We start from the raw sequence: 23,999 nt of genomic DNA, 5'->3' as shown, positions 1-23,999 counted from the left end.
TTCTAGTCTGAGTCTGAATCCAAAGACAGAAGAGCAATGTCCCAGTTCTGAGACACAGAGATTCCTTTCTTACTCAGCCTTTTATTCTATTTAGGCCTTCAGTGGATTGGATGAGGCCCATCCTCATTGTGGAGAGCAATCTGCTTTACTGAGTCTATCAACTTAAATGCTACTCTCATTTAGAAACACCCTCACAGACATACTCAGAAATAATGTTTAAGCAAATATATGGGCACCGCATGGCCCAATCAAATTGACACATAAAATTAACCATCACAGTAAATGTATTATGAAGATGGACTGTGTAAACAGCATCTTCTTACTTATATATTTAGATAGGTAATATCTATTTATGTTTAAATACACCTGTGATATAACATATAATTATGTAATTTATCAAAAAATTAACAAACAGAAATCTCAGTTAAATAGAACTGGGAGACCAAAAGGGGGAGATGGCACACTCTCTGACAATAGCAGAGCCCAACAGGAAGAAGAAAATCTCTTCCTGGCAAGGACTCAGCCAGTGAAAAACCATGACTCTTTGTTTACTAAGCCCTCCCAACTTCCTTTTTCTCTCTATAAAAGTGTTCTTCCCTTCCTGTGGGGACTTGCATGTGGCTTGCCATGGCTGAAGACCCTGAAATTCAATTCTCTGCTCATCCCAAGTAAACCCAACTTTGCTGGAGAAATATCTGGTAGTCTTTTTGTTTCAGATCAGCAACTCATATTTTAAACTCACAGCAAACTAAGAACAGAAGATACCTCTTCAATCTGATAAACAGTACCTAATACAAGTCTACAGCAAATATCGTACTTAATGGTGAAATATTTAATCATTAACTTTTGAGGTAATATTCAAGGAAAGAATGTCTCTATTACTACTTCAATTCAATATTGTATTGGGAGACCTGGCCAGTGAATTTAAGGCAAAAAAAGGAAATTAAATGTACAAAGGTTAGAGACAAATCAAACTATCATTAGCATGCCTTGTGAATATATAATTTTAAAAGAAACTAGCAATAGGTTATTATTATATGAATTTAGCAAAGTTGCTGGATAAAAAAGTCAATATAAAATTTATTATATTTCTATATGTTTTCATAAACCATTAAAAATTTGAACTTAATTTTAATATAACATAAAATTAGCATAAAATAATCAAATACTTAGCAGTAAAGTCAGCAAAAGGTGTACTAATCTTTATGATGAGAAATTAGTCTTAGTTGATACAATTTTGAGATATATCATGTTAATGAATTAGAAGACTAGATAATGTAAAAATGCCAATTCCACCCAAACTATTCTATAGATTCAATGCAATCTCAATCAAAATCCTAGCAGATATTTCTAAAGAATTTGAAAAAAATGCTTAAGAAATTTAAGTGTTAAGTACCAATGGTCAAAAACAATCAAGACACTTTTGAAGAGGATGGGAAAACTTTCTTTATAAAATACCAAAATTCATTTTTAAAGCTATATATTAAAAGCAACATTAAACATTGTTTTAAGAATAAACAAATAGAGCAATGGAAAGAAATAGAGAACTCAGGATAGATAAGTATATGTAAGGACAATTGATTTATAACATATACACAGCAAAGTAATAGGAAAAAAAGGATGGTCTTTTAAATAAATAGTGATGATTTAATTGGATATCCCTGGGGAAAAAAACTAAAACCTTACTCCTACCTTATGCAGTCAGCCATCTATAATTGGTTAAATCTATGGATGTGAAACACGTGGCTATGAAAGGCTGACTGTATTGATTATTTTATGCTATTTTTAACAAGGGACTTGAGCATCCATGGATTTTGGTATCCACAGGGGCTCCTGGAACCAATAGCCTGCAAATGCTGAAGGACAACTATACCATTCACAAAATTCCAGTCCATCCAAGTCTTTGACCTCACTTCCAAAACAAGAAATATATGCATACATTAGAGATATTGTGGGTTTTGTTCCTTCCAGACCACTACAATAAAGTGAGTTACACACACAAATTTTTTTTCAGTTTCCCAGTGCATATAAAAGTTATGTTTATATTATACTGTGGTCTATTAAGTATGCAATTGCTTTGTGTCTAATAAAAACAATATACATGCCTTAATTAAAAAATAATACTGTTGGGAAAAAATATCTCCAATAGACTTGCTTGACTCAGGGTTGTCACAAACCTTCAATTTATAAAAAACACAATACCTGTGAAGTGCAATAAAACAAGGTGTGCCTGTTCAGGGAATGTGGAACAAGAAACACACTATGAGGAAACAGTGAGGCAAATAAAAATGTGGGCTACTTATCAGGATAATAGGATTTGCATCTTCAAAAATGCCATTAAAAAAAAAAAAAAGAAACTTAGTGGGATTGCTCTAGATTTAAAATAAAAGAAATAGGTGTAAAAGAAATAAATGAAAAAGACATAATCAATATCAAAATATGAACTTTGAATGAATCCAAGTTTGCAAGAAAATGTATAAAGTCAATTTAGGAACTACTGGACAAATTTGGTTATGACATGAACATTAGAAAATTTCAGGGATTTTTATTGACATTTTAGGAGAATCATAATATTGTTTTAAGTAGAAGAATATATTGTTTTTAATATACACATTGCTGATATATATGTAAGGGTGATATACCTGGATGTCTACAATATACTTTCCAGTGATTCAACAAAACAAACAAATAGGCAAAATATAAATGTACATAAAAAGCACATAAAGCAATAATATTAATATTGTTGAAAATAGGTGGTGGATAATCCAGTGATCATTTTTCTATTCTGTCAACAGAATTGTACATTAAACTTTTTTCATAATAAAAGCTTGTGAATAAATCAAATCCAAGAATATTGCAGACATAAAACTGAAAGGCAAAGCTATGAAGCTTCTAGAAGATAATTTGGAATATTTTGTGACCTGGGGATTGATAAATTTTTCTTAGATAAGATACAAAAAACAATTATAAATGAAAATTTTAAAAAATGACTAAATAAAATTATAAAGTACTGCTTATTAAATACATCATAGGGCAAGTGCCTTCAATAGTATGATTATAATGTCTTATTTGGCATCTCTAACTACTTGGCAGACAGATTTTTTAGGACCATGAGTGCACACTTGAAATATTTGTATACAGTTTAGTATGAGCAAAAAGAGACTTTTTTCTTTTCCTTTTCTTCAGGGAAGAGTAAGCATTCATATTAAGTTGGAGCACAATTTAGTCAAGACAGGTGGGTGAAGGTTATGGTGGGAAAGGTAAGTTAGAGTCATGGCTTTGAAGTCTTTAAACGTTCTACTGAGAAGTATGAACTCTATCCTGTCAGTGCAAAGAAAGACCATAAAGTCTATTGAAAGTATAGAGCAAAGTAACATGATCAACCAGAAAATCCTACTTGTGCTCTCATGGTGACCTACAGCATATTTACTTGAGTTTGCTGTGAATATGACTCCACTTCTAGGATTTCCAGCAAAGAAATATTGCAATACTTTAGAAATCTTTGCCTCTTCCTTGTTTTTAGCACATTGAGACTTGGTTCGTCTAGGGCCCAAGAAAGCCCTAGTATTTGCATAGATGAGTGTATGGAGTTTTTATTATACAGGTTTTGCTAGTACAAGAGCATCAATTACAAAACTATTTCGTGCATCAGGCTTCAGTGCTACAAGTGCATATACAAGCACATAGCATTATTTAAGTAGACTAAAGCCTCAGTGTTCAAAAGACTGATGTGTGTGAGCTGTCCCTTCAGTGGGTATACATAGGGCCTTCTATTAGCAAAGGACCGGACTTAAGGGAGATTACAGTTTTTCAGACTGAGGCCCAAACTGTCACCACTACCCGCCACAGAGAGTTAAAAAATCCTTGACTTGATTTATCTTTGTGTTTATCTCAAAGCACCTGGTATTTGTTAAAGATGATTTACACGCTTCAACAGGTATGCAATGGTCAACTGCTCTGAACTGGCTCTGACTTGGCCGCAGGAATGCCCCTGCACAGATGAGACGCAGAAGTGTCCAAATACTACCTTTGCTTCATTACTATGCTAAAGTCTCCACCCAGGGGGAGACTTGCACTCTGCTAGGCATAATTCACACCCTGTGCAGAGTGGAAGACTGCTCGTGGCTGGGTGCTCCTGGACATCTCCACCATTTTCCTGGAGCCTTGATGGCAGTGCCTGCCTCCTACCCCTTAAAATTCCTTTACTCCCCTCCTCTCCGAGAGAAGGGGTTTTTAGAGAACAAGCTCTCCCTTTTCCATTCCTTGATCAATGAATAAATTTCCTGTTCTGCTATAACAAACTTGGTTTCACTTGATTGGCTTTTGTGATTCTGGGCAAAGGACCCATTGAGGGGTCACCGACCTGTTGGGGATCGGTAAAAAAAACCAATAGCCAGTGATCAGAGAGAAACTCTGAGCTTCTGGAGACATCTGTACTTGTTTCAAATGTTCTGAATAATCTTGGAATTGGAAAATATTATTTGGCCAGAACATCTACTCCTATACTTTTCTAGATGAAACTCATGTTTAGAGGAAAAAGTTTTCTGTTTCTGATATTTTAATTAAAACTAACATGGGATGTTCTACAGCAATGCATGTTAGGGAATCATGGACCTCCTGTTATAACCACAGTGTCATTTTTCTAGAAAGAATGAGGAGACCATAGTTTTCAACAGATCTTTAAAATTGCTTGTGTATCTTCAACAGAATTTATGAACAACTACTTTAAAATATCTATAGGTCTACTTATTCACTCAACAAACATTTATTAAGCCCCTAATAAGTAAAGCTCAATGCCTTTTAGACAAATCAGGTAAGTAGCCTGCACTCATGGAACTTATACCTCATGGATTAGATAGGCCACAAATAAATTACATATTTATTTCAATAAAGAAACAAGAACATTGCAAAATTTGACAAACTCAGTAAATGGAAAACCAGTTAGTGTCACACAGTGTAACCGGGGATGAATCACATTAGGTAGAGGAGTCAGAGAAGGTCTCTCAATTGAGGGAACATCTGAAATGAGATCTGAAAAATGGGGAGATGTCATTCAGAGGAAGAACCAGGTAGAGATGGCGTTGGGGAAGCTTTCTAAGCTTTCGGCAGCTTGTATCAATACTGAGGGGTGAAAGGGAGGGTTGAATGTCTTGAGAAACACAAAAAAGACCAGTGTGGCTAGAGGATGTGACTCTGAATAAAGTGGTATAAATAAGTCTGGAAGGAAACTCAGGACTCATTTTACATAGAGCCTTGTAGATCATTCATATTTTATGCTAAGTTGTCTGAGAAACTCTGGGAATTGTAAATGGGGAAATACTATAGTTAGATTTAATCTAATTTTTTAAAAGTTCACTCTGCTGTATAGTAAATGCAGCATAGGGGGCCAAAAATAGAGGAAGACAGATCATTTCTTTTCTTTTTCCCTTCATTAGTTCATTCAGTCATTCAGCAAATATATATTAGAAGCCAGCTTATACCCCCCTGACTCTCCTCCTTAGAATATGGTCTGATTTATTAATTACATTTAATTCATTCTACCCACTGGGAGAAACATTATTTCAGGTTTGATCTGATCAATCAAGAGCATATTCTTTTGAATACTATGTACCAATCAGTATCAAGGCAGCATTATTTTCTCTAGTATCCTTGAAACACTATTAGTTCACTAATTTTTTATTTTTTATTCTTATTGGTTCATTTTTGACTTAAGGTCAATTACAAGTTAATCTAAGTTTATATCAATTGCCATTATGATGCTGGTGCCTCTTTTAGTCTATCCATCCAGGCAATCGATCTTTTAAATCTTAATTTTGCCATCCATCATAATAACTCTATTTACCAGCTACTAATAATTTATACATTCGATCAGCATACCTTTTGTATCTTTCATCAAATAAGTTATAAGTGTGTAGGGAAGAAAGAAGCTTAGTGCAGAAACTTCTGCTGAGACCTAGAGTTTAACTTACAGCTTTAAGATGCCTGTGGTTGACTTCTGTAACCCCATGCTGCCATTCAGTGTTTAGCACCTACATGTTTATAAATCATCTGTTTTAAAATATGTCCTAAGATGCAGCAATGGTGCTACGTGGAAATTCTTTAGGATCTGAAGTTTATATCTCCCACTTCAGAAAATCAAGCTATTTTCTCGTCTTTCATGATAGCTGGGGCTTGCGCTTGCAGGTGGGGATGCATGTGGGAATACACACACCACTTGTTGGAGGCTCGCATTTGTGCTGATTGGTTGCACTCATTCTATAGCGTTAAATATTTGGATGCCACTTTTGATAGCAGAACCAATGCAGATAACTTAGGATTTTAATTTTTGTCTTGAGAGCTACTTATCTGCGTTGTGTCCACAAATTCACATACAACAAGTATTGAGTTGGTGGTGGTGGCTTGCAATGTGGGTTGGTGTTATGGGCCAATTTATTCTTTCTCTGGGAGCAGCAAGGGCCTGAGACACAGACTGAAGAATTTCCAGGTGGGAGGGCATCTGGTTTTGAATGGGGTGGGTGACTCAAATTCCTGTGGTTGTGCATGAACTCAGAGCTCTCTCTCCCACGCCCTCCCCCAGCCCATTAAGATAGGAGTAATAGACAAGAACACTGCCTAAGGGAGAACACATCCTTCCTCTCACTGCCTCCCCACCCTAATCTCCAATAAGCAGAGTTCTTCCTGGGACAGGAAAGGGGAGGAAAGCTTGGCTAGTGACAGACCCTTCAGAAAGTCTGTGTGTCAGGGCCAGCTGTCTCAGTGAAGGCTCAGGGTCATAATCAGCCTGGACCAGAGCTGAGCTTCCTCATCAAGTTTGTGGAAGGAGGTCAGAAGATTAAGAACACCTGAGGATGAAAATTAAATGCAAAAGGACTGTAGTCTTTCTAGGATGTCCCTCCATTTTTTAAAAACATATTTTTTGAGGAATTGAGCCTAAAGTGGAGAGACAAATGGAATCGAAACAAAAACTCAGGTTTATGGTCTAGGTATACATTATTAATGAGACTTTGCCCAAGTCACTTCTCCTTTCTGAATCTCACTTTTCACTTGCAAACCTGAGCAAATAATGTCTGCTCTACCTTTGTAACTGGCTGATTGTGAAGGCTAAATGAAATCATTGATGTGAAGATTTGTCAACTATAATTCTATGTGAACATAAGCCATTCTACTTTAAAATGGCAGATGTAAGAGTAGATCCTACACTTCATACTTGCAACCATATCCTGGAGACCTGAATGGGGATCCCAGATGCCAATGGAGATTACCTAATTCAAGGAAAATATTCAAGTAAGACTAAATGGTGGACAAAAATCTCTAAGTCATATTTGGATGGTTGCAGAGGCAGTGGTAAAATCTGGACTAAAGAGGTAGACTGAATCTCAGAAAAAAATTGAACCTGTTTCCTCTATGATCAAAGAAGTTAACACAAGAAACTTGCTGTTGATTTTCAGGTAGGAGTAAGTCACTAATAGAGGCTAAGACAGAGATTCAGAAAGGACTTATTTCAGTCTTTAAACTGCCACTCACTAGCTGTGTGACCTTGGGCAAGAAAGTTATCCCCATAAGAAACCTCACTCAAAGAGAAATTGGAGTCTGAGAAAAACAGGCAATGGTTGAGACATACTGATTTTTGCCACCCTGTCTATTTAAGATCATGGACTATTTGCAACTACTAGGATTTTTAAAGTCAAGAAATGACAGATCTTATTGTTTAACTTAGATCTGGACTGGTTTTCAGCCTTAATCAATGGTTCAGTTCACAAATATTTCCACTTAAAATCTTGTTTGGTAAAAAATTAATAAAATTTCATTCCTTTTCCTTTCAGTGGAAATAATTTCGGGGAAAAGGAGTATTCGGTATAACTGACCTCCGCAATCAAGAATCCAAATCCAGAGAGGTGTGTTTCAGGGAAGGGAGAGAATCTAGCTTGACTGAAGTATGAGATTCACAGGAGAGTAAAGACTGGGAAGGAGGTTGAGATCACATCAGGAGAAATTTGGATACTATGCTGGAGATTCTGGATTTGATGCACTAAGAAGTTGGTTAGCCTTACTGGCTCTTGATTGGTGGAGGGAGATCATCAGATAGGTCTTTAGTGGTTGCAGTGGCAGCAGGGTGAAGGAGAAAAAGCATTGAAAAGGAAGAGCCTGAAAGAGAGAAGACAAGTAGGAGATGATTATTTCAGCATTCCAGAAGGGAAATGACAAGAATTTGACAGGTGACATGGGTGGAAGGTATGAAAAGGAGGCAGCAGTTATGTGATACAGTCAGGTAGACCATGAGAGGAAGTGTCCCACGTAGCTCCCTGCTGAGCCTGAGCTCCTGAACCCTCTCTTCTCTTGGTCAGAGTTTTTATTTCCAGGGAAACTAAAAAATTGGTACACAGAGACTTGGAAAGGCAGAGATTTTAGCCCACTTGATCTGATCCTTAAGATAGTTTATGATGAAAATTTCTATTCTACTTTAGGAGTTAATTATTGTGTGATGAGCACAGACAAAGTGACTAAGAAAGTAAGGAATTTTTAATACAAGGGAGAAGCAGTGTGTAATTACGTATGACTTTGAATAAATCAGTTTTTCTATTTGAGCATCAGTTTCTTCACCTGGTAAATTGACAATGGGTGTTTACCTTGGGCCAAGTCCAGTGCTAAGGGTTTAAATGACTTATCTCCTTTATTTTTAAAACGTAGCCCCATGAAGTTCATAGTATATCTCAGTTTCACAAACGAAGACCAGAGGTACAGAAGGTAACTCGCCCAAAGTCACAGAGCTTGGGAAGGACGAGGAATTGAGGTATATTATTTTTGAGGACTGATATTTTAATCTCCATAGTTCTTTTTTTTAAATTGAAGTATTGTTGATTTACAATATTGTGGGGTTTTTTTTGATGTACAGCATAATGATTTAGTTATACATTTACATGTATATATTTTTCATTATAGATTTTTACAAGATATTGGATATAGTTCCCTGTGCTATATAGTAGGACCTTGTTGTTTATCAGTTTTATCTATCGTAGTTTGTATCTGCAAATCTCAAACTCCTAATTTATCCCTCCTCCTTCCCCCTTTGGTAACCATGTTTGTTTTCTATGTCTGTGAATCTGTTTCTGTTTTGTAAACATGTTTGTATGTGTCATTTTTTTTAGATTCCACATGTAAGTGATTTCATATGGTATTTGATCTGTGACAGGACAAAGGCAGGAGAGTCAGTATCTGTGGGTGGGAAGGAAAAAGCAGGAAACCTACATAGTCGCGCTGAAAAGGCTTTGGGAGCTTTGTGGCTGGACCTGCAGTCATTGTTTTGGGCTCCTCCCTCTGGATTAGAAGAGATCAGAAATCTGGAATAACAAAAAGCTTCTGTCTTCCAAAAGAATTCACGAATGCCCAGGCTCCACCAGCAGCAAGAATTAAACCCTACTCAGACTTCAGTTTTAAGGAGGTGAAGCCAGCTTCTTGTGTGAACCTGGAAGGGGCAGGACTGGTGGAGGGGGCTGGTTGGAAAGCAACTTAGAACTGGAGAGGAAGAATTTACCATTTTCAATAAATGTGGGAGTTAGTAAAGCTGAGCTGCCAGTGCTAATCCTGTAGGAGGAGGAAGAAGAGTGTGGGAAGAGTGGTAAAGGGAAACAAACCTGATCTCTTCAACTAATCCAAATATTTTTCAACACCTCTTTGTTATCTATCATGTTAGAGCACAGTTAGTTGCTGAAATTATCCCTTCGTTGTAATCCCAAAGCACTGGGAACAGCCAACCCACACTAACATCCACCCTTGTTTTAGTCATTTTTGCCTTCAAAGTTATCAGGCTAGAATTTTACCAAATGCAAAGGCTGCCAACTTTCCAGTCTGTAATAACTGTTTCCTTGTCACTCCTCATCTCTGAAAGGTAGGAAAGTCAGGGTGAACTGAGGACAAAACATTTTTTAAATTTTTACTATAAGAAGAGAATCATTGTACAGCCTAATGATGATAAAGTACTATAAATTAAGGAGTTGATAAACTCAACCCTTTGAATCTGAGGTCCAAATGGAAAAATAAACAAATAAAATTTTAAACTTCAAGGAGCTAATAATCTGTTTTTCAAGAATACGAACAATATGCATATTAAACATTGTATCGATAGGGAGAGAAGAAAAAGAATGAAATTTGGGAATCAAAAATCAGTGGAGTCTGGGAATGGAATTTGAGTATGAATAATAAATAAAATAGAGAGGGTCCTTACAAGGACAAATAGTCATGAATTTAAGAGTATGATTTGGGGTGGATATAGCTCAGTGCTAGAGTGTATGCTTAGTATGCATGAGGTCCTGGGTTCAATCCCTAGTACTTCCATTAGAAGAAAAAAAGAAGAAGAGTATGATTAACTTCAACATCAGCACTTGAGGTCCAGAAGGTAAAGCAGTACCGTAGACAAGATGGAGAAAGGTGAGAATTTAATATGCTATTTATGTGAGAAACTCGACAATTCTTAGGGCACCATGCTTGCATCATCAACTCATCTATTCCACAATTTTAGCTGAGACTGTTGAATAGTTGTTGGAACTGTGGCCAAGTGGATGGAGGTTCTTAGGCTGGTTGAGAGACAAAGCATTTTTATCCTTAGAGGAACCTGAGTCTCCTTTCCATTATCCTTCTTGGACCATGGGGCTTCCTGGAGATTAAGAGGAGTGTTTGCAACATCCTAGACATTTATAATTATTTCAAAATCAAAAGTTTTTAAAGAAGTTATTTACTTTTAAAAGAGCATTGCATTCAGAATGGCATATTATCCTCCAGAAAACTGGCAGCTGTTAGTAGTCCTCCCTGCCCCTACCTAGGGTATCAGAGCCTCCTATATCAGACTGACACCCAGACTGGGTACCTCCACTCCTTTGAACTTTGGCCAATCTGATAAGTGCAGAATGCAATTTTTCTTGTTTGTACCTCTTTGATTATTGGTAAGGGAGAACATTGTATACCATCACAGATGCCATTTGGTTTACTGCCTACTGCTCATGTTTCTCTTGGGCTGCTTGGTTTTTCTTACCGATTTCTAAGCACTTGAAAACATTTGTAAGCATTTGCATAGTGAACATATTAATGTGCAAATATTTGTCCCTTCTTCAGGGCTGGTTTCCTTCTAACTCTCTTAGAGGGATCATATGTGGTCCATCTTTGAATTTTTTTTTTTAGAGCTCAAATAATAATATTAAGAATAGTACTTGGAATGTTTATATCATGCCTTTTTCTAGGCACTTTACTGTGAGGTCTGGGAGACTGTGCCTGAATATAGACACTCCTCTTCACGCAGTAAAAACAAACAATAGACTTTAAGGACTATGGCGGGCTTGCCCTCACCATTTCTTAATTCTACCCGAATTTATACGAGTCCCAGGTCCTCATCGCACTAGTGAGCACTGAGTGCTCATGGGGGTGTGTGTAGGTGAAGATGTGAGGATGTGGTTTGAATTCTACATATTCTTGCCCCACTCACACCCCAGAAATCCTTGCCACCCTGTGATTGGCCTGTGCAGAGTCAGGCTAGTCTCTGCCAGGATATCAAAAGGTTGCCAGTTACCTGAGGACCTCAAGACTCTCAGACTAGTGATCTACAAACACTAGTCATGACTGCACAGTTAAGGGCCTCCTATCTTTTCCTTCTTTTCTTAGCTGGCTTCGTGCAGACAAATTCCAAGCCAGAAAGGATGAAGGTGAGTGGCCTCCAGAGAGGGCAGGGCAGGGGTCAAATGTGGAGTCTTCAGTCCTGCTCCAAGATCTGGCCCTCGGTCCTTTTTGTAAGACTCTGACCTCTGCTTTCTCTCTCTTTGCGGGTTCCCCTAAACCTTTCTTCTCTTTTCCCTGAGGCTTCTTCACTCCTATAAATGGGTATTTCTTGAGTTGAATATGGGTAGGAAAGATAGCATCTCCTTACTGTGGTCCTTTCTCCCCTCCTTCTCCAGGGAGAAGTTACCTGGATTCCCCTCCAGTCACATGAGTCTGTGCCTCAGAGCTGGGTCTGAGGCTCGGGACAGCAGTGGGCATCCCAATGGGTGGGGAGGAGAGGCTGAGCTGAGTCATCTCAGATGCAGCTCAGTGGGGAACCCATGAAGAGGAGGAATAAGCCAGTGTGAAAGTTTTCAGGTTGGATGAAATCTGAGTGTTATCAGAGAAACATAAAACGTACAGAAAAAAATAATTGGAGGCCTAAAACAACTGGATCCGGAATCAGGAGTCTTGGATTCTGGCTTTGATTCTACTTCCAATTCATGGCTCAGTTGCCTTATTGATAAAATGTGTGTATGGCCGTGGCAGGGGCCGTTCAGGGAAGAATAGCGGCAAACTTGATGATATGGAAGCAAAAAGGAATCATGAAGTTAGGAGCAAGCAGACTCTCCTTCACATAGAGGGTTACCACGTTTGGGCTTGAACAAGTCACTTCACCTCTGTTAGTCTCTGCTTTCTCATTATAAACGGGTGTGTAACAGTATCTACCCACACACTCATCTAGTAATCGAGTGGGTGAACAATAATTATTATGCATATAATGTGTTCTATAAAAGACAGCTCTGGTAAGATCTTCCTGCCTCTTGACTAATAACCTCTTGGGTGACTTTCTATTTTTGAGAATTAATGTGGTTTTTATGTTATCCATTGCTGCCTACGTGGGTGTGGAGACCCTGGGCTGTAGAATTTGCTTAATAAAAGCTGAGTCCAGAGGTATATGAGACAAATCATACAGACTGAAACGTGAAACAGCAATGAATATTAGGAGTAAGCTGGACTCAGAGGAGTCTTCATGTTCAAAGTCCCCACATTCTGGTACCCAAAAGGATTCTCAGTCATTTTCATTGCCGTAGCAAAGGGGGAAACAAAAGGCAAATTCTTAAAAATGTTTAGCTTGGAACCATAATATTCTTTTTATACATGTCTCAGTTTTGCTGGTGTGTGTGTGTGTGTGTGTGTGTGTGCACGCATTTAGGGAAAGGTGCAAAAGTCTGCATGAAGAAAATGCCTTTCTCCCCAGGAGGAGGGAGGGACTGAGTAGTTCCAGCCTGGTGTGCTAGTGATAGAATGAGTGGGAAAATGTGGTTTGGTTTTGTGTTGGATCACTCCTTCCTTAGATGGGGGAAGATGATGTTTGACTAAAATGCTTTCTAGTCCATTGCATTTCCAGAGACTCTAGTTTTATCCTAGTATAAGTCTGGACCTTTCTTATTAGACCATGTCCTTCACTCCTTTCTCTGGTCCATACTTCTCTGCCTTTTTCTTACCGAGTGGTTTGGACGTTAGCTTTATTTTCATACTGTGGTATTTTATATTCCCTGTATTCCAGGATCAATTTGTAGCAGCCTCTCTGATATAGGGAAAGGATCAGGAGGTGCTGGTGAGCACTGTGGAGTCAACACACTTTGGGTGCTGCATGGACCCTGCATGGATAGAGACAGAGGAGGAATAAGATGAGATCTGCATGCAGAGGAATTTAACCTAAGAACAGCCAATGAGAATTCCATGTGGAACTTATTTCTTTCATGTGGGACCCTGCTCCAATATGTTCAGGAAATTTGATAAGGAATAGAATAGATGGAGCTGATGATGGAGGCAGGTATTAGAAACCTAGAGCACAATTGGGTGAGGAGCTGAGTATGGAGTAAGTTGGATGCTGCCAGACAGATCTTGGTGACCTGCTCACAGATGAATTTTTGAGCTCTCCATTTCCATTCTTAGGACCTACAAAAAGTTAGAATTTCACAGTATTGGTTTGCAAGACCATCATGTGAGTATAAGAGAGTAAGAGAGAGAAAACTACTCAAGGAGGGGATAATATTAGATTCTAGAATGTGGAACCTGGAAGTTCCCTGGAGGATCTGATAGGCATCCAGATGAATGTATTCATTTTGCCAGTGGGGAAACTAAGAGCCAAGGATGACAATTGCTCAGGTTCACAAAGAAATCTAACAATAGAGCTGGCTTCTGATTCCCCACCATGCTGATAAGTGGGATAAGAAGTCAGAAAACCTTGGGAAAGTTAAAGAAGTAACAAGACCATCCTAAAATACTTGGGCAATTTAAAACTTTCCCTTTAGGGAGGGTATCCAGGCAGGATGCCTTTAATCCAGAGACAAGGAGTAGCCTCATTTTTACAGAAGCATGAAAGGCAGTGTGCTGTTCTGTTTGGCCCCACTTACTTTAAGGTCATCCCCTTCCAGTTCATGAATGTCTGCTCTTTTCCGTTTATCCAAGCAGTTCCTGGTATTTTACTTCTGCCAGGATAATGGAGAGACTTGACTCCCTGTTCTTCAAAAAATTATTGCCTTTCAAGTCACCAGACTGAAGTTTCATTCATGTTATTGACACCTTAGACAACTCTTTTTTGTTTTCTGGGTCTCAGTTAATACATGCATTATTCTTTGAGTGCTTTGAAAGATTACACAGATGGCAGAAATTATTGTTACTAATATTATGATTTTTTAAAATCTTCCAGATGGATTGCTACAAAGATGTGAAAGGCAACATCTATGAATATGACGCTTTCACTCTGAATGAGGCGGAACACATTCAGTTCAAGCAGTATGTGGGCAAGCATGTCCTTTTTGTCAATGTGGCCACCTATTGTGGTCTGACATCTCAATATCTTGGTAAGCGTTCATAGCCAATTCTCCTTTGGACTAAATTTTCCAGCTCATTATATTCTAAATCATATTGGAATTATATTCTAGTTCTAATTCTATATATCAAAATCAATACTCATGATCAAATATCTTTATTCCCTGATGTCAGGAATCAGCAAATTTTGGTCCACAGGGAAAATCTGGCAAGCCTGCTTTTGTAAACAAAGGTTTATTGAACACAGCCATGCCCATTCATTTACAAATTGTCTGTGTTTGATATTATGCTACAAGGCAGAGCTGAGTAGTTGTATGAGTAATGGTGCCAGAGACCATCCTGCTCATAAAATCTGAAATTACTATCTGGACCTTCACAGAAAAAGTTTGCGGATCCCTTCCCTATGTCCTGACTCTGCTTTGCTCCTGAGATTTCCAGGAGAATTAATATGTATCTGAGAACCAGGAGCCTGTCCGAAGATTCAGGTCTCCTTGGTAAATAGAGGAGGTAGGACTAATGTTTCTGAGGCTTTTCCAGGTAACTTACATAGACAAGAAAAAAGGGAAAGGGATTTTATAACTGTTTCCATAAATTTGACTACTTTAGATACCTCATGTATTTGTCTTACTATGCAGTACTTGTCTTTTTATGACTAGTTTATTTCACTAGCAGAATGTCTTCAGGATTCAACCATGTTGTAGCATGTGACAGAATTTCCTTCCATTTTAAAGCTGAATAATATTCCATTATATGTATGTATTATATTGATGGACATATGGGTTGCTTTCACTTCTTGATTATTATGAATATCATGTGAACATGGGTGTGCAAATATCTCTTTCAGACCTAGTTTTCAATTCTTTTGCATATACACCCAGAAGTGGGACTGCTGGATTTATGGTAGTTCTATTTTTAATTTTTTGAGAAATCATAGCAGTTGCACCATTTTACAATTCCATGAGCAGTGATCTGGTGAGCTTTAGAATAATAAAGATAACTGGGAGCCATCTCAGAAGAATGGAATCAGAGAATTCTCTGGAATGGGACCTGGGCATCTCTATTTTAAAAGAAAGGCCCCCAGCTGAGTCTGACATGCTACAGATTTGGGAAATACTACACTATAACACAGGGCTTTTGAATCCATGTCTAGAGATCCAGTATTTAACTTTAGCCTTGCTACTAATAGTCATTCTGACCTAAATATTTTTTTCCTTCCCTGGGCCTCTGTTTTCTCCTCTGTAAAATGGGTAACTCCAAAAATCTTTCTCTACACAAGGCAGGGTCTCTAGCCAGGCTGCCATATCGTCCCTTCTCTACTCATAGAATTAAATACACTTCAGGAGGAGCTGAAGTCCTATGGCCTAGTTGTGTTGGGCTTTCCCTGCAACCAATTTGGAAAGCAAGAGCCAGGAGAGAACTCGGAGATCCTTCCAGGACTGAAGTAAGTACCTCCTTGAAACCCTATAGGGGTCTCTGTCTACTTTTCCTCAGTTTCCAGAGGTCCTTCTGTATTGGGAACTTCCAGGATGGGTAGTGGATTAATAGGCTTAGGGGCCTCTACAAACTGAGTTTAACTTTGGCCTCTGCTGTTGTGAGTACGGCAGTGTTCAGAGACTCTCTCCTCCTCCCTGGGTAATGAGACCTGGACATATGGAGGAGCAAGAGCACAGAAGTGGCTCCTGGGGTGGGGTAGGTATAGCTCAGTGGGCACGAGGTACTAGGTTCAATCCCCAGTCCCTCCATTAAATTTAAAAAAAAATAAAAGGAAGAAAGAAATGGCTCCTGATATTTCTGGTGCAGAAACAGTACAGGGTTGGGGGAGAGGGAGTGACAGGATGTGGAATAGAGAAAAATGAAGTGAATCTGGGAGCCCAAAGTTTAAAAATGGTCTTACTTTCCCTTCGCAGCCCTGTTTTCTGTATCTCTAGCATTTTCTCCCCTGTCTCATGACCTCAAATCCTAGTAATTCATCATAACTTTCTCTCTTATATTCTGGAGCTTCCTGGGAATATTATGGTCCATTGCAGGTACGTCCGTCCAGGAGGAGGATATATACCTAATTTCCAGCTTTTTGAGAAAGGGGATGTGAACGGTGAAAAGGAACAGAAAGTCTTCACCTTCTTGAAGGTAAGTTAATTACTGATGTAAGCCTCTTTTTCCCTAATATTCCTAGTATAGAGTTGACATGGTGTAAATAGATCCAAAAACTCCTGCCTGGAGGTGGGATTAGACTCTATGGAAGAGATCTTCAGATTAGCATAGGGATAAGGGTTTAATTTGTTAGTATCTATGAGACTCTGACCTTGTGGAGAGAGTTGTATGGAGTGTTTCTTTTCACTGGGACCATCCTCTTTTGCTTATTGACATTCATTCATTCAAGGTACATTTGTTGAGTGACTGCTATCTATAAGGCGATTTGCTAAATAATAAGAGTATAAAGGTGTATAGACACAGTCCCTGTTCCTTGATGAGTTCATACTGGAGAGGAATACATAGAAATGAGAACAGGTATAATACAATGTAGTAACTGTGTTTTATGAAACACTTGACTTTTATATAGAGAGAGTGTGAGAGCTGAAAGGGCCTCTAAAGGGCATCAGAGTTCATTGTTCGTTCCTAAATGTTGGACTGTGGGCCAAGGCTGGCCCATGTTGAGATTTTTATATATTCTCAGTAAACTGAAAAAAAAATAGGGCAATGTAAACTCAACTGATTTGTAGGGCTGCCCTTTATTGTAAGATTAGGACCTATGTGTTATCTATTCTTATAATTATCATTTTAAAATTAAATGATGAATTAAAAAAATTTTTTTCTCTTATTTGACAAAACAAAATATTGGAACTCCATTTTGGTCCCAAAAGATATTTTTGAAATGTTATTGGCCCATGGAGCACCAAAATCTGGGAAACCACATTCTAATCTAAGCCACTCACTTTGCAGAAAAGGAAACTGAAAGCTAGAGAGGTGACATGTCCTAAACATAGCAGCATGATTTTGTGATGGGGTCACAGGGAGAAACAGAAAGAGGGAATAGACTTTTGCTGTAATATTTACAGTATTGTTTGTAGTTGGCATGACTGTGATTCAGAGAGTTTATTAAGAATCATAGGAAATTAAAATATCTAGATATAAGAAGGAGTGGATTCTCTGTTGGTGAAAATAGCCTGGATCATCCAGGAGCAGAAATTACATTGTCATTTCTCTTTTCCATCTCTCTGCTTCAGCGCGCCTGTCCTCATCCTTCCGAGGTTATGGGCTCAATCAAACATATATCCTGGGAACCCATCATGGTCCATGACATTCGCTGGAATTTTGAAAAGTTCCTGGTGGGACCTAATGGAGTCCCCGTCATGCGTTGGTTCCATCAGACTCCAATCAGTGTAGTCAGGTCAGATATCCTGGCGTACCTGAAGCACCTCAAAACTAAATAGGAAGATCGAATGGGGGCAGGACCTATCCCGCTTCTTACCTGAATATCTGTTAAAAAAAATCCATCTTTTCACTACACTCTCTTCCTAAGTGGCCTCCTCTTGACTGAATCACCCTTATAGTGCCAAAAATTCCCACTCTCTACCAAGGAGATTTATAAACAGAAGGCTACTGCTATTTCTCCTTGCAAGAGTATGTAAATGAAGAAAAAAAGAATGGAAACTCTAACTCCTCAGGCATGTGTTACAAATTTAATCATGAAAATTCATCAAAGGAAAACCACCCTTCCATGAGGATGGTTCACTTTGTCATAATATCCTGAAGAACAGCATTCCTAGACATTCTGACTCCTCCTTCTCTCTCTGCTCTAAAGGTGTAGAAGTAGCAATGGGGTATATAGGCACACAATCTAGGTTCCACTTCGTAACGTTTGTCCTCCCCTAGAACAAACATGTAATGTCAATTTCCAAACTTTTTCAAATCAGTCTATCCATGACACCCTGCCCACCCCCAACCCTGCACTGATCTGTCTCTTGTAGGAGCCCTAAGGTAGAGTGGGAGCAGGAAATCGCCTCACATGAAGGGAAGGGCATCTCCATGATAGTGGGACTCAGAGCCACTTTCTAATTTGGACCCGACAGAAATTGTTCTATGTCTGATCTTCAGTGCATTTAGGTTAAGACACCTGGGCAGGGCAGCCTTTGAAGGATAGGCTTTCCCCTCTCAACCCTCGATTCCTTGGTTTCAGAATCATCCCTGCCATAATCTCCAATAAAATGTTTTTTGCAGCATCTGGGATCACTATGGTGGTTTTTAAATTCCATCCTGTGCTCAAAGTCATCTTATCTTTCTCTTCTTCCTCACCGTGACGGTCACAGATGGTGTATTGACTGAATTACCTGAAACCCTCCCAGATCCTTGGAAGGCTGTTACCTGATGGCTCTCAACTGTCATCCCTCTTTAGAAATTGTCTCAGGTCAAGGTCACAGTCCTTTTCCAGAGGAAGCTTGTATCCAATTATTGGTCAATGAGGGGGTACAAAAGCCAAGATCTGGCTTCTCAGCTTAGGACAACTCTGAAGGGCCCATCCCAGCTGTGGAGACCTCCGAGGGGTAGCAAATGCCTTTTTGCACTTGCACTGCAACCCAGTTTTCCCCTCTGACAAATTCTGATTCTCTTCGTTTCTTCTCAGGTAGTGCCCCAGTAAACTTTCTGAATGTAAATCCCCATCTTAGAGTCTTTCCAGGGAACCCCACCAAAAGTGGTATCCAAAGTGATCTGACAAAGAAGAGGCTAAGATGAGGTTTCTGAGGCTAAATTATCCACCATCTAGTTGGCAATGAGGGGATTGGTGGAACACAAGCAGCCACTGGCACAAAGAAGCAATTTTTAAAACTTTCACCAAACCTGAACTGAGATACTATACTGGTGGATATGCACAAGGAGATGTGATGTATCTTGGAAGTGCTTGGAAAACATAGGATAGTAGGTAATTATGATGTGATAGAAGTGTATGGTTTTTATTAGAAGAAATCAGTGCCTTGGAGAGAGATGATTAAATGCTGAGGGTGATATCTCATCAAACAAAGGCTAACTGTGACAGCCAGAGTGTCTCTGTTAGGATGGTATAAAGAACCTCTCATATCCTGCAACACAAGGGCACAAAAAGCTAAGGTTCAGATTCAAGATTTAATCATAAGAATACTAGAACTCGAAAGTAGGTAAAATCCTCAAACTAGATTATCTTCTATGCCTACGTCATGGCCTTGGTTGGAAAAGAATAGAACCTTGAGACATTGGATGGAGACATCTGGTTGGAGGCATTAGAATATCTAAATCTCCAATTTCCTGAGATCTTTTGAATCTTTTGGAAGTTGCCCAGTCCTCCTTTTTAAGGGTTAGCATGTCATTCTTGCTTAAAGACAATGCAGAGACCTCTGCTTTGCTAAACATGTGTTTCTGCCACCCACTCAGCATCTTTCCCATATAGAACTCAATTCTAAGGGTTCTGGATCAAGGAGAGTAAAACTCAAAGTTAGTTGAAGCGGAGTTCATAGATATTGGTACATTCTCTCAAAGCATAGAATTTTGACCCAGTGGCAAGGACTCAACACACTGTTAGAAAAAGAAATAGTTCCCATTAAATGTGGTAAGAATGCCAGGACTGTTGGGATTGATAGTAGAAAGAAAGGATTAAAAGCTCAGAAAAGTGGGCATATTAGAGAGGATTTACCATGTAATGCTAGGAAACCCACTCAATGAATGTGTCACAGGAGGGCCCAAGGACATTCTGTTTGAAAAAATAAAATGGAATGTACTGGGGAGAGGGGCACCAGCATCATTGAGAAATTCTGTAGGGAGTGTCCTCTACTGGCCCTGGGGTTAATGATAAGAGATACTGCTACAGAGGTAGGCTCACTGATAGCAATGGGTATTATAGGACCCTGAAGTAACTCAGGCCAGAAATGGCAGCACTCAACCACCAGAATCCATGTGTGTGTGTGTGTGTGTGTGTATGTGTGTTTGCGCGTGTGCCAGGGGTGGGCAAAATTACTGTAATGAGAGACAATTTCAGAATGGAAGCCAACTTTGTCGAGAGTTTGAGATGACTAATAGAGTACAGAAATGAGATAAATGGGCAGCCAACAAGCATATATATCACTATTTACACAATCAGAAGAAGTCAAGGATAGACATTTAGGAGAGTGATAGCAGCTGCCCCAATAAAAAATAAAATCACTAAACAAGTTCATACTGTATAGCATAGGGAAAAATATTCAATATCTTGTAGTAGCTCATGGTGAAAAATAACGTAAAAATGAATATATGTATATTCATGTATGACTGAAGAATTGTGCTGTACACCAGAAATTGACACAACGTTGTAAACTGACTATACCTCAATAAAAAATTTTTTAAAAATCACAATAGCTTGTTCAATTTCTGATTTTGAACCAGTTTTCAGACCTGGAGTCATTGACTAAAGGAGAAACCAAGTCCTGAGAAAATAGGACCCTGCAAAGCCACCGGAAATATAAGGAATATAATTCCCCAATTCCTTTCCTAAAGGAACTTACGACTATTTACTCAAAATCCATAAACTCAGGAAAAAGAGTCCTTCACATTTCTAGCACTGTTGGAAACAGGGTCCAAGTTGATATTGGTACAGAAAGACCCAAAGTGTCATCATGTACCCCGTGTTAAAATGGAGGTAACGGGGACCAGGTAACAAATGGAGTTATTGCTCAAGTCTGGTTCACAATGCATCCGCTAAGGCCGTGAGTCCATCTGGGGGAAGTTTATTTTTTCCCCAAATACATAATTAGAATGAAATAAGCTTGAAATGAACTACAACAAATATAAACAACGGATTTCTCTGAGTATGAGACTTCAGATAAATTTCAAGTTATTATCTTTTTAGTTTTCCGCATTTTCTTAGCCTGTGTTGTATCTATACATTTAAAACAGTGATTTTTCTAAAGGAAATATTAGCTCCCTGAATGTTTCAGGGTAACAAATTATTTTAACATTCTTGGGTTAAAAAAAACAAAACCCAGCGAATGACTGGGTTGGGTTGGGATAGGTGGCATCTGAAGCAGAAGAAAGGTAAGCGGAGTGGAGCGGAGCGGAGAGCAGGGCGGAGGGAGAGGAGATGCAGGAAAGTAGAACCGCTGAGACGGAAAGTCCACGGGAATCCGGAATCGGGCAGCTACGAAAATGCACTAGTTTTTTCCACGCTGAATACACCCTCCTAAATAGAAAGCTTCCTGCCTTTGTTGAACCAATGTAATTTTTTTTTCATTAAAATAACAGTCAATTTAGAGAAGTCGTGAAAATCTGAGCGAAAAATCAAGATAGAGGTAACTGCGACGCTCATCCCCGGCAGCATCTCTATATTGTGGGGGAAACGGCTGCAGATTGGCTAATACCAGGGATGCCTTGATTGCTGCTTCTAACCCCATTTGTGGAAGCTCCATATCAGAAGATGCCATTTTGTTCATATTATTTAATACGTCTAGCAAAAATAGTGTCTTTATCTGTGAAAATATATTCACTTATATCTCCCTAAATCCGCACCCAGTGTGGCTCCAGTGGCGCAATCGGTTAGCGCGCGGTACTTATAAGACAGTACACCTGTGAGCAATGCCGAGGTTGTGAGTTCGAGCCTCACCTGGAGCAGCTTTTACCACTTTCTAGCTCATACAAGGAGACACGTTAAATTTGAGACACCCCAGCCCCACCTCCCGTCCCCCAAGAGATCAACTGTTGTGATTTACATCTTAGAGCTAACTTGTGAATTCGTCTTAAAACTCTCTGCTTAACGTCATGCATAACAAATACCATCCCGCTGATTTGGGTACCTGCTTTCTTCCAACACTTTAGCATTTAGTTTTTGACAGTTGCCGAGGTAACTGTTTACAGTATTCAATTCAACTATGTCTTATTTGTCAACTATGTGGATGATTTTCATTTTTATAAGTATTTCAGTGGAAAATTTCCTGACCTTAAACCTGTTTTCCTCAGTTTCTTCACTCCTCTGGGCTTCCTCTAGGAGTCTCATCACTCTTTTTAAGTCCATGCTACCTGTAGATATAACAGAGACACAGGTATTCAGTCTCAGACAACTAGTTGAACAGGGATCCTATGTATAGGCCACTTAATCTCACCTTCTGGATCTTTAACATTATCAGAGTCATCCTAAAATACGGACATGGAACTCTCCCACTTTACAAAAAATTTATAACTGCCCAGGTCCAAATGCTTAGCACTACCAGCTCTTTTCCAGCTGCTGCTACATTTTGGAGTGCTTACATTCTCTCTGGCCCCACACTGAGCTGCCCACCTTGTAAATGTGGGTTCAAAACAAGGCTCACAGACTAATTTGCATTAACACCAGTAAAGAAGTGATAATGGACAATTTACTTACTAAGATACATAATGGATATATCGATAGGGGCTATTCACACTGTTGGTTTTAGTGTTAAATGAGTTAATCAATCATTGATTGATTAATAGCCACAAATTCCTCCTATTTTGCATGTCCCTTTGCAATGTGACTATGAAGCAGCTACCATCAAGAGGTGGAGTCTATTTCCCTCCCCCTTGTATGTGAGCTAATCTTATGATTGGATCAATAGAATACTATAGTAATGGTGTTATGGAAGAGATGTTGTGGGAGCTCCAAGATTAGGCCTCAACACTCCCTACAACTTCTCTTTCTGTCTTGGGACACTGAGACACCATGTGAAGAAATCCCATCTAACTTCCTAGAGGATGGAAGACCACATGCAGAGAGAGTCCCTGTCATCTCAGCCATCCCAGCCATTCCAGCACACCCCAGTGTGAGTGGGAACATTTTGGACCATCTAGTCCCAGTCAAGCTGCCAGATGATTGCAATCAATGAGTAACCTCAGGCAAAACCAGGAAAAGAATTGTCCATTAGGGCACAGCCCAAGTTGCAAACTAAGTAAGTAATTATTGTTTTAAGCCACTACATTTGGGTGAAGTTTGTTACAAAGATGTAGATGACTGATAAAAGCATTTAGCTCAGAATAAGAACCTATAACAAGCAAACAGACTGATTTAGTAACTGAAAATTACCCACAAAGAAAAGCCTAAGCCCAGATATCTTCACTGCTGAATTCTACCAAACTTAAAAAAATTTTGATATTAATTCTTCATAAATTATTTTAAAAATTGGAAAAGGAGACCATTATTACCCTGATGCTAAAACCAGACATCACAAGAAAAGAAAGCTGTAGACCAATATCTCTTATAAACATGGACACAAAAATACTCAACAAAATACTAATAAGCAAAATCCAGCAACACATAAAAGGAGTTATACCTCATGACTAAGTGGGATTTATCCCAGGAATGCAAGGTTACTTTAACATCCAAAAATCAGTTAGTGTAATACACCACATCAATAGAATAAAAAATAAGAACCACATGATCATTGCAATAGATGCAAAAAAAAAAATCA

General features: G+C 38.9%; 1 protein-coding gene and 1 non-coding gene across 3 annotated transcripts; both read left to right on the top strand.

The window, feature by feature from the left end:
• The first annotated feature begins 11,603 nt into the window (after positions 1 to 11,603).
• GPX5 (glutathione peroxidase 5) lies at positions 11,604 to 18,014 on the top strand. Of its 2 annotated transcripts, XM_006215244.1 has the most exons (5): positions 11,604 to 11,690; positions 14,462 to 14,615; positions 15,907 to 16,024; positions 16,611 to 16,710; positions 17,808 to 18,014. In XM_006215244.1, exons 1-5 carry the CDS (start codon positions 11,604 to 11,606, stop codon positions 18,012 to 18,014), a joined length of 666 nt encoding a protein of 221 aa, XP_006215306.1. The 2 variants fall into 2 exon arrangements, with proteins under 2 accessions (XP_006215306.1, XP_006215307.1); XM_006215245.1 differs by lacking the exons at positions 15,907 to 16,024; positions 17,808 to 18,014 and having other exon boundaries at positions 16,611 to 16,672.
• Positions 18,015 to 22,097: 4,083 nt separating this feature from the next.
• On the top strand, positions 22,098 to 22,191 carry TRNAI-UAU (transfer RNA isoleucine (anticodon UAU)). Its single transcript has 2 exons — positions 22,098 to 22,135; positions 22,156 to 22,191. It is a non-coding gene; the product is annotated as a tRNA-Ile (tRNA).
• The last annotated feature ends 1,808 nt before the right edge of the window (positions 22,192 to 23,999 follow it).

This window comes from Vicugna pacos, chromosome 20, assembly GCF_048564905.1.
Source record: "Vicugna pacos chromosome 20, VicPac4, whole genome shotgun sequence".
Taxonomy (NCBI): domain Eukaryota; kingdom Metazoa; phylum Chordata; class Mammalia; order Artiodactyla; family Camelidae; genus Vicugna; species Vicugna pacos.
Note: the sequence above shows the minus strand (reverse complement) of the source record. Positions and strands in the feature narration are given on the sequence as shown.

Bases quoted from the DNA above. Each gene is read 5' to 3' on its own strand.
- GPX5 (XM_006215244.1), top strand. From the start codon at position 11,604: ATGACTGCACAGTTAAGGGCCTCCTATCTTTTCCTTCTTTTCTTAGCT. The intron at 11,691-14,461 runs GTGAGTGGCCTC...AAAATCTTCCAG, and splicing joins CCAAGCCAGAAAGGATGAAG to ATGGATTGCTACAAAGATGT. The intron at 16,711-17,807 runs GTAAGTTAATTA...TCTCTGCTTCAG, and splicing joins AAGTCTTCACCTTCTTGAAG to CGCGCCTGTCCTCATCCTTC.